Source organism: Engraulis encrasicolus, chromosome 1, assembly GCF_034702125.1.
Source record: "Engraulis encrasicolus isolate BLACKSEA-1 chromosome 1, IST_EnEncr_1.0, whole genome shotgun sequence".
NCBI classification, from domain to species: Eukaryota; Metazoa; Chordata; class Actinopteri; order Clupeiformes; family Engraulidae; genus Engraulis; species Engraulis encrasicolus.
The window spans coordinates 42,456,119-42,467,225 of record NC_085857.1 but is presented as its reverse complement, the minus strand read 5'-3'; the positions used below and the strand labels follow the sequence as shown (position 1 = coordinate 42,467,225).

At 42.5% G+C, this 11,107-nt stretch overlaps 1 protein-coding gene across 1 annotated transcript in view; it reads left to right on the top strand.

Annotated features, from left to right (window-relative positions):
* Positions 1-10,704, top strand: part of tsc2 (TSC complex subunit 2) — a 107,313-nt gene extending 96,609 nt beyond the window's left edge. Inside the window, exons 40-43 of the mRNA XM_063202638.1 lie at positions 125-203; positions 2,747-2,838; positions 6,108-6,206; positions 7,983-10,704. Coding sequence (XP_063058708.1) covers positions 125-203; positions 2,747-2,838; positions 6,108-6,206; positions 7,983-8,165 — 453 coding nt within the window. The 3' untranslated portion in view covers positions 8,166-10,704. The remainder of the gene's footprint in view (positions 1-124; positions 204-2,746; positions 2,839-6,107; positions 6,207-7,982) is intronic.
* Positions 10,705-11,107: the final 403 nt, after the last annotated feature.

The window sequence follows — 11,107 nt, the reverse complement described above, 5'->3', positions numbered from 1 at the left end:
CCTTGACCAAAACTTTCCCTTGTTAACACAGAGGAACGCATTTCTCTCCCGAGTACTGTACACATAATCATTTATTTTGTAAACACAGAGGAACACGTTTTGTTTTTTCTTTTTATCTCCTCAGGGCCAATTTAACTTTGTGGAGGTGGTCATCAAGCCGTTGGACTATGACAGCAACTTGGTCACGCTGCAATGCCGTAAAGGTAAACGAGAACGAGGGGGACAAGGACAATGAGAGTCTGGGGAAGGGAACGAGAGAAACGTTGAAGGATGGAGGTTAAAGGAACAGTCCACCCTCTTTTGATTTTCACATATTTTTGCGAGAGCCCGCACACCTCGAAGGCTTCTTTTTCAGCAGGTGCAAATACTATTAGATGCTAAGGTGCTAATACTAATGGATCTAATTACTGAACACAGTGAGAGGAACGTTATACGCACACTGACATTCAATACTTGGAAACCCTGTTAATATGTGAAAATCAAGCAGTTTTCACAAAGAAGAGCGCAACGAACCGTGAAGAAGCAGTGTCACGCTCTTCCTTGTGAAAACTGCTTGATTTTCACATATTAACAGGTTTTCCAAGTATCGAATGACTAATGCGTATAATGTTCATCTCACTGTGTTCAGTAATTAGATCTATTAGTATTAGAATTATTAGCACAACTTTGCATAATCTCTGGAAGTGGATAGAACCATGAGCATCAAGCCACAACGCTTCATATGGCTATACTGTTAAACTAGGCAATGCAAACACATAGAGAAAAAAATCCTACTGTATGTATTCTCATATTTTGCCAGGGCTTAACTATACAGTGCCATGAGAAAGTTTGGGCACCCTTTTGGAAAATCATTACATCGCTTTATTTCTCGTTGAGCTTTTAAAGTAGCAACTTCCTTTTAACATATGTTAAACCGTAGGGAAAGAGAAACATTTCAGCAGTGGAATAATTTTCATAGGTGTTATAGAAAGAATTGTATGTGGATTTAAACAAAAATATGCGTGTGCATAAATATGGGCACCCCAAAGAAGGTATACCTTTAATATGAAGTAGAGCTCACCTTTGCTGATCTAATGGCCTTTGGATACTTGCTATACAAGAAGACAAGTTCCAACTGCCTGGTGCTACTGAATAGTTGCCAATTATTCTATCCAGAACCCCTCTAATTCAGTCAGGTTACTCATCTGTCTTCTTTAGACATCCTGGTTCATATAAATTCATTCTTTTTCAATGATGGTGGTATCTCAAGATTAGTATGACCATTTCAAGACATTGTACTTGTTGTTTTGCATTAACTCATTGTTGAATTTTGATCAGTGCAGTGCAAACACTGTCCTGTTGGAAAGTCCAAACTCTGCTCAGCTCTTGAACACTTGAACATTCTTTTGAAAAATATGCTATTTGAAAAGAATTAGTGAGGCCCTTAACTGTAATAAGTTTTACAGTGTGTATACTATCCACGCAGACCTATAGTAGGGTGTGTTTTAGACCAGAGGTCATAAAATGTATGGGTGATTTTTTTGCCATGTCCACCTCCCATTGTTAAGGTCAAATAACTCTAGCTCAGTCTCATCTGACCACACTATGATTTCCCAAAATGATTTTAGCTTGTCCAGATAAGCTTTCTGCACAAGTTTAACAACTTATTTCTGATGGATACACAGGAAAGCCTTTTTATTCGTCACCCATCCAATGAGCTTTTGCCTTGTGAAAAGTATACATGGATCGACCCATGTCTAAGTCTGCACTATCAGCAGCAATGGTCTTGTAAGTCTATGGAGGTGTTCTGTAGTGTGCCTGTTACCATTCTTTAGCCATGCCCCTTTAACTATTTTTGAACAAACTACAGTTTGTTCAGAGCCCACCATATTCCACTCTCCAAGACAGAAGCTATTTTGTATGATAAATTACATTTTAATGACCAATCATGTCTGTCTTGGTGACTGAAGGGATTCCAATGTCATTAAAAACCAGTTTGTGCTCCAAAGGTGAGCTCTACTTCATATTAATGATATAGCTTCTTTGGGGTGCCCATATTTATGCACACGCCTATTTTTGTTTAAATCCACATAAAATTATTTCTGTAACATCTATGAAAATTCTTCCACTGCTGAAATGTTTCTCTTTCCCTACAGTTTAACATATGTTAAAATGAAGTTGCTACTCTAAAAGCTCAACGAGAAATAAACCGATGTAATGATTTTCCAAAAGGGTGCCCAAACTTTCTCATGGCACTGTATATGAGCAATTTCTTGAAATGAGGTGGACTGTTGCTTAAACGCTGCAGTGGGAAACTGTGGGGACGAGCAGATGATTGCACAATCAGTTCTCTAACTCTACACGGGTTTGACGACAACCCTCATAAATGCTTTCATTTCTGCCATGGATCAATAAAGTTCAGGCAGGGGAGAAAGTCAGAGATTTTAAAAGGCGACTTTGTGTGATATCACGCCAAAGCATAAAACATGTCTAAAGCTTTATTTTCAGATCCTTTTTTTTTTTTTTTAACTTGGCTTACATGGGAAAGGTGTAATAATTGAGTATGTTTCTACACTGCACATCATGTGATGCACACTTTGATGTAAAAGTGGTCAAAAACATAATGAATAAAATGAGTAAAATTGAAGGCATTGACAGTACTGTTAAAATAGCAAAAAAAACAACGGCGGCCTAAGGCCTATTTCATGTCTGATGTGTCTGTGTTTGTGTCTGCTCATCTCCTGTCTGTCTCCTGTGCTGTCTCTAGACCTGGAGGGCCTCGTGGACACCAGCGTGGCCAAGATCGTGTCGGACCGCAACCTGCCACTGCTGGTCAGACAGATGGCCCTGCACGCCAACGTGAGTCTCTCAATCAATCATATCACGATCTGTTATGTTAACATTGTGAAATATGAAAACTTTTTTTTTTAAATTAAGAGATTATCTCAATTATTTACCTCATTCAATACCAATGACCGTACACCCTAATGGGAGTCTCCCTCTCACTCTAAAGTCGCGATCTGTTATGTTAAAATTCGTATGATTTTGTAAGGTTGAGACTAGATCATCTCAATTACTTACCTCTAATTCAATACCCATGATCCTACAAAGCTAATGTGAGCCTCCCTCTCAAGAGGCACGTGTTATGAAATTTGACAAAAATCACGTCAATTTAACATGCATTATTTTGTTATGTTGAGAGATTATCTCAATTATTTACCTCTAATTCAATACCTATGATCCTACACCCTAATGTGAATCTCCCTCTCAAAAGTCACAATCTGTTATGTTAAATTGATATGATTTTTGTCAATTTTCATATTTTGTAATGTTGAGAGATAATCTCAATTATCTACCTCTCAATTTTCATGACCCTACAAACCTAATGTGAGTCTCCCCCTCAAAAGTCACGAGGTGTTATGTTAAATTGATATTGCTATGAGTCAGTGTTCGTATTTCGTGATGTTGAAAGATTGTCTCAGTTTACCTTTAGTTCAGCACAGACGGGGAAGATGGCCCCACACCCTAATGTGACTCGCTCTCTCTAAAGTCAGGAGTTCACTGGATTTACAAAAAAAAGGTTTTCATAATTTGCTTAAAGAAGAAAAATTCCGCAGTCACAAGCTACGTCTCATTATTTATTTATAGATTACCACCATGTTATCGCGCACCCAAAGACTTTTTTTTTCCAAGAAGTTGAGCGCGTCCTCTGACAAAACTTTCGTAATTTGCTCACGGGATCTTGTGTAGCTCATAGGTTTTGTGAAAGTGGCAACAATGACTCATTAATGGTGAAAATGTCATTTCCAGTGTTTTGTTTAATGGTGGGTTGAAGGGTCATTCTCTCACAATGACACATCTTTTCAGTATGTCACTCATACCTCTGACTGTTTTTTGTTTGTTTTTATTCACTGCGTCAAGGTGACCCGGAGTTACACACACACACACACACACACACACACACACACACACACACACACACACAGACACACACACAGACACACACACACACACACAGACACACACACACAGACACCCCCACACAGTACAGAGAGTTTGGACACACTTTCTCACTCGATACTTTGTCTTACCATTTTTTTCCTGCGTTGTAAATTTGAATGTCTGTCCATCTCCAGCTGTGTGCTGAATGGAGAATATGGGTGGGAAAAGGGAGAGAATGGTCTCCAGAATGTTGTCCTTCATACTGTATTTTGTAAATGTAATACTGAAGACATTTAAAGGTGCACTTTGTGATATTTTTTTGTAGTTAATTTCCAGAATTCATGCTGCCCATTCACAAATGTTACCTTTGTCATGAACACTTACCATCACCAATTCGGCAGTAGGCAGCACCGTTTCAATGAGCGGCGTAGTTGCAATACCCACTCCTTCTCACACACTGCCTCTTTTAATGAACAAATATAAAAAGCTGTTGGAGGGAGAAAGTACAAAGGTGTCCAAAGCTTTTCATGGCCCGTATGGTGCCACATATATATGTAGCACATGTGCCGTGAGATATGTTAATAAGTCCCGTGGTCCCGAACCCAGGGTGGTGATGAATATGCATGTCATGGGTTCTGTGTTGTTGCTCCGCTGCTCCAACGGTCCACCTGCTGAGTTGCGCCCCTACTGTTTCCCCACCCCCCTCTGATGACACCACGAGATCGGATACAAAGAGAGCCGTCAGACTGTCTGTCTATGGTCTAATTAACAATCACACACACACTTATACAGACACACATGCGCACACACACACACACACACACACACACACACACTTATACAGACACACACACACACACACACACACACACACACACACACACACACACACACACACACACACACACACACACACACACACACACACACACACACACACACACACACACACACACACACTTATACAGACACACATGCACACGTGCACACACACTTACACAGACACACATGCACACGTGCGCACACACACATGGACACCTCGAAATTGGATACAAAGAAAGCCGTCAGACTCTGCCTCTGGTCTAATTAACAAACACACACACACACACACACAGACACAGACACGTGGAGATTAGGTCCAAAGACAGCTGTCAATCTCTACCTATGGCCTAATTAATAAACACACACACACACACACACACACACACACACACACACACACACACACACACACAGAGACACAGACACATATACGGTACAGACACACACACACACACACACACACACACACACACACACACAAACACACACACACACACACACACACAAACACACACATATACAGACACATATACGGTACAGACACACATGCACACGTGGACATGTCAAGATCGGATTCAAAGAGAGCCGTCAGTCTTTGCCTCTGGTCTAATTAAAAATCACGGGGACACACGCACGCACGCACACACACACACATACACACGCACACACGCACTTTCTCTCTCACACTCTCTCACTTTCTCTCACTCACACACGTACACACATGCACACACACACATGCACACACACAGTTTCTCTCTCTCTCACACACTCTCGCACTCTCTCTCTCACTTTGACTCACTCACGCACACACTCTCTCTCTCTCTCTCTCTCACTCACTCACTCACTCACTCACTCACTCACTCACTCACTCACTCACTCACTCACTCACTCACTCACTCACTCACTCACTCACTCACACACACACACACACACACACACACACACACACACACACACACACAGACACACACACAGACACACACACAGACACACAGACAGAGAGAGAGAGAGAGAGAAAAAGACACCTCAACCACCCCTGTCAGTGGAGAGGGTAGTCCATAAAAGATCTGTGCCTTGTTGATTAGATCAAATGCTGAATATTAATGGCGAACAGGAAGAGAGAGTGTGTGCCCCAGCGGCCCACTCAACAGGGGCGCTTTGTGGAGCTTTAGTTCATCTCGCGAAAAAGTGGATTTTTGAAGAGAAGGTGTAAAGTGCTTTTTGAAGTGCATGGCCGTATAGCGCTGCCTGGCGTGTCACATGTTCATGGAGAGTGATATAGTGGAATGACACTCCGTGTGTGTGTGTCTGTGCGTGTGCTTGTGCGCGTGCGTGCGTGTGTGTGTGTGATTTTTTTTTTTCAGATGGCCTCTCTTGTCCACCAGTATCGGGCCAACCCGTTAGACGCCTACGCCTCCAAATGGCTCGCCAGGCTGAGACACATCAAGCGCATTCGCACCCGGGTAAGAACCTTCTTCCATTCCTTGTTCTCCTTTGAAAGTCAAGTTCTTCAGTTCTTCATCTCTGGGTCTCTTTTGTGAAAGCAAGTTCTCCTAAAAATCAATCTCTCTCTCCCCCTCAAGTCATCCTCCTCTTCTTCTCTTCTTCTTGTTCTCATCCCTCTCTTTTCACTTCCTCTTCCTTTGACAATCACACTGCTCTTCCTCCACTTGTCTTTCTGTCTGTCTGCCTTTGCCACCCACACTAGAATAGGAGAGCTGCCAAGAAAAGTAAAATGAGGGGTGACTGATCATAGTGACTACTGCTGCATTAAAGTTTTCTTTTTGTAAAGATTTTAACCCGGGTTTTAGAATTGTAGGAGGATGACAAATGACGAATGCAAAAGCTTTTCAGCTGTTGCTGCGTGTCGTCTCAAAATGGCATCATGTTGGCAGTGACAACGATTTGCGCCCTGGGCAAAAGCCCCTCTGGCACCTCCATCCCCCTCTGGGAAAAAAATAATCACCAACTTCCAAAAAAAATGTAAAGCCACCCGATTCAAAATATGGCTAATAACATGTTATAAGTTTAATAACAATAAACAATAAAGTAGTAATAACATGTTAATAGCAGCAATTCACGTTCACCTACACCTGACGAAGACCAGACTGGTCGAAACGTTGTGTATAATAAACTGGGATTAGCAACAGTGTGCAGACTCTCTTCTTTTTTTGTTTGATCGCGTTTAGTCCTGCACCTGTTGTACATCGATGTGCGAGCACTCCAAACGCTACATGAGATCAAATCTATCTCAATAAACAAAAACACGGCCCTACCGTGGCTGATATGGTAGGGCACACGTTTACCACTCGGCCGACCGGGGTTCGATTCCCGGTCTGGGTCCTTTGCGGGTCCTTCCCCGTCTCTCTCTCCCAGCTCACTTCCTATCTCTCCTTCACTATCCTGTCTCACAAAAAACAATAAAGGCTGAAAAGCCCCCCAAAAATAAATAAATAAATAAACAAAAACACATTAACCCATTGATGCCGGATGCTGCATAGGACAACGTCGACCCCGGTGCCAGAAACTGCATGATGCAGTATTCAGGCTCATGAGATTTATTGTTTGTTTCATGTTGGCATGTTAGAGCTTCATGAATACCAGTAAGTTCTAATGCAAGATGAGGGTCGTAGCTTTTGAATGCCCTTTATTTCATACCTTCTCCCAAGGTCCCACCTTTAAAGGTTTTGAACTTTTTAAAATGTATTGATGTGACCAAACTTATTTAATCTATTTATTCAATTATTTATATCATTGTAGATTTTTAATTTAAGGCGAATTCTATTACCTGTACTGGCCATGAAATAGCCACAGTTGCATATTTGGCCATAAATGTAAACAAACAAACAAACAATCATACCTTCTCCCAAAAATGGCTTACGGTAGGGACACATAGACACGAATTTGGCCAAGCAAAGTGAACTTCGCCATTCATTCCTATGAGGGAGGTATAGGCAAGCGAACAGGAGCGAAGCGAAATTATTCAACCAAGTTGAATATTATGCAATGAGGAGCGAATTTCGCCTGGCGGCGGCCAATCAAATCAAGAACATGACTGTTTCATTCCATGATGCCTGATGCCGGTTGAGGTGTCTGAATGGAACACTGAATTTCGCTTGATATGTGTCCCTAGCGTTAGCCGTTTTTTTTTTTTTTTTTTTTTTTAAAGGTATTTGATGCATCAAAGGATTTTAAAAATGGCATTGTTCTTTTTTTTTATTCCCTGGATTCCGTGGCAGGCCCAGGAGGAGATCCAGTCTCGGCCCACGCCGGGCATCTCGCTCACCCAGAGCCACTCCTCCATGTCCAAGTCCTCCGGGGTCCACCACCAGCAGCAGCAGCAGGGCTCCCTATCGGCCAACGACTCGGGCCAGCGCAAGAGACTCGTCTCCACCGTCGACGACTTCACCGATTTTGTGTGAAAATGACGACGACGACAACAACAAAAATAGTCTGGGGAGGGTATAGCAAGAAGAACTTGGTTAGTTGATAACCCAGGCTTAGCTAACCTGCAGAAAGTGGTGAACCTGCTAATAGATATACCTGCAGGCATCATTTCGTTAAGAAAATGAGGACTGCAGGCTCTTCTATTAGATGATTTATCTCTATCTTAAGTTTTAACTTAACCTGGTTTACTACTTAACCAGTCTCTTGGTATACCCCCTTGACCTGGCCTGGGGTGTGTTTCTCGACAGTGTTGTTGCTAACTACATTAGCAACCTAGTTGTTTGCTATGCATTTTCCCATTGGCAACCAAGTACGTTGCTAAATGGTTAGCAGTGCTGCTTTTGGAGAGACGAGGTCCTGACTCTCGGCAAGATGAATGTAGTTGTGCCTTGCTCCACATTGTGACATCATGTGAAGCTTGGCGAAGCGACGTTCACCTGGCGAGCGTCAGGTTAACCAAAAAAAAAAAAAATCATCATCAGTGTTTGCAATTTTTATTTTATTGTTATTATTTTTTTTTGTAAATCAAATTTCAAGTTTTGTTTGTATTGCAACAGCAGCGCTGTCTGTCTTTGTCTTGTCTTGTCTCGTGTCAGGACGAGCACACCGGCACACATTGCATTGCATGCACACGTACGCAAGAAAAAAAGGAAACTTCCATATCCACTTTTGATAACGCTTTACAGTAGGGTTCACGTGTTGGCCCCTCATAAATGCCCAACTACTGTCTGTATAAGACATGGGTAAAAGGCCTACTAGGTCTTAATTATGGTCAGGGCTGCGTTTCCCAAAAACCCTTAAGTAGTACTGACGCCTAAGTAGTACTTAATTATGAGTGGCCTCCTAGGCAATATACCACATCACTAAAAGTTTATGCATACTATCCTTTTATAGGCCTACATATATTACTACATAATATGATATTATATTTTTAAATATATATAAGGTAAAATAGTGTATTTATTTATAAACTTTTTGTGGTGATTTGAGACCTATTTCTGATACATTGCCGAGGCGGCCCCTCATACTTAAGTACTACTTAGGCTTAAGAGTTTTGGGGAAACGCAGCCCGGATCAGTAATTGAGTTTTTGGCTGTGAAGAAGACATTTGTGAATACACACCTAACAAATGATTTTGCTCAACACATGTCTTGTAAGTCATTTCATACAGACAATTAGGTATCAGTGGCTAACTTATGAAACTTAAAATAAAGTGTTAGGGCCTCCGCATGTTGGCTCCGACAGCACTGTGGAGCACTTTGGCTTCCTACAGAATTCCGACCCCCAAACCCAATTTCACACGAACAGAGCATCGATAGTCAATGGGTGGCTCAGACAAAATAGAACCGTGGCCGTGGACATCAGCGCAAGTGTTCAGGATTCTATTCAAAACAATGGAATCGAACTTTTGTGAAGCAGTGCTCAGCACTTTGTCGGAGCCGATGTGCGGAGGCCCTTACCCTCTTTTCTTAGCTGCCCTGAGTGGAGTCTAGTGGAGCGTTGCTGTATCAGCGGATGCCGTCTGTTGTCCGTCTGACTACTAAATCCAGACGCTCTGTTGTCCTCCCTCCCTCACTCTGTCTCACTGATGGGGAGGTGCGTGTTCACGCATACTCGCACTACTAGAGCCGAGACACACACACACACACACACACACACACACACACACACACACACACACACACACACACACACACACAAACACACACCGAGGGATTGGATTTACACACACACATAGACAAAAGACAAATACCAGTGACCTATCGTGTGTGTGTGTCATGCACTGTGGTTTGTCTAATTGATTGCTACAGTGCTACCGATCAGCTAATTGGCTCCTTGTCCACCCAGCTCAGTGAGCCAGCGTTACAGCCAGGTCACGTCAGCACTTATTGCTAACAGGTACATGGAACACATGAGCTTGAAAAAAAACCCCACATACTCGCTCACTCGGAAGGAAGGAGAGGGAGTGAGGAAGGAAGGAAGGAAGGAAGGGAGGGAGGGAGAAAGGAAAACTCTCCACTGTGTCCTTGAGACAGACAGATGATTGCCAAGTCCTCTGCACACAGCCCCTCCTCTCCTCTGCTCTTCTCTAGCCTAATAAATAAGGCATCAGCTTTGGCCATGCGCAAGGAGGGCGAGGGAAGGTGTGGGTGTGTGTGTATGCGCGCGTGTGTGTTTGTGTGTGTGTGTGTGTGTGCGTGCGTGTGTTGTTTCTCTGTCTGTTTGATGAGTTGTGTGAATGGATGTGTGTGCGTAGTATGAACGGATGTGTGTGTGTGTAGTGTCTTTTTGTTCATTTGTATGTTTGATGATCGGTGTGAATGAGATTTTTTGTGTGTGTCAAAAAGTTTCTTTATTAATAAGCGATATGAAAGAAAAAATACAAAAAAACAACCGAGATGGCCTTAGAAGAGAAACACATATAGAAACAAAAAAAACACTAAAACCAAGAGTGCGAGCTGTGTGGCTGTATTTGCATTTGATGTAATAAAATATTATGAGACAAAAAAACAACCAATATCTGTGTGAATTTTGCATTTATATCTGCTTTCTTGAATTCCGAATCCTCATTATTGTCTTGTACAGCAGGCATGGAAATCAACTTTGCGAACTTTAACCAGCGACACATTATTTTTTTGATGGTGGCTGGCTGGTACATGTTTCTCGCCTAAGGGCCAAAACATACCAAGGCGGAACGGAACGGTTGCAGGACGGACGCGGTCTTTCTGCTTAGTTTTGGCCGGCGTGCTTTTCTCTGCCTTGCACACTGACAGCGTCGGCGTGCGCGGCCAGTCCTATTCAAAACCCTAGCCACAGCCAAAGCTAGCATGCTACTTTGCCATTCATTTGAATGAGACACCGCCGGTCGACGGCGTGAAAAATACGCTCGAGTTCTATTTTCCAAATGCAGCGCGGC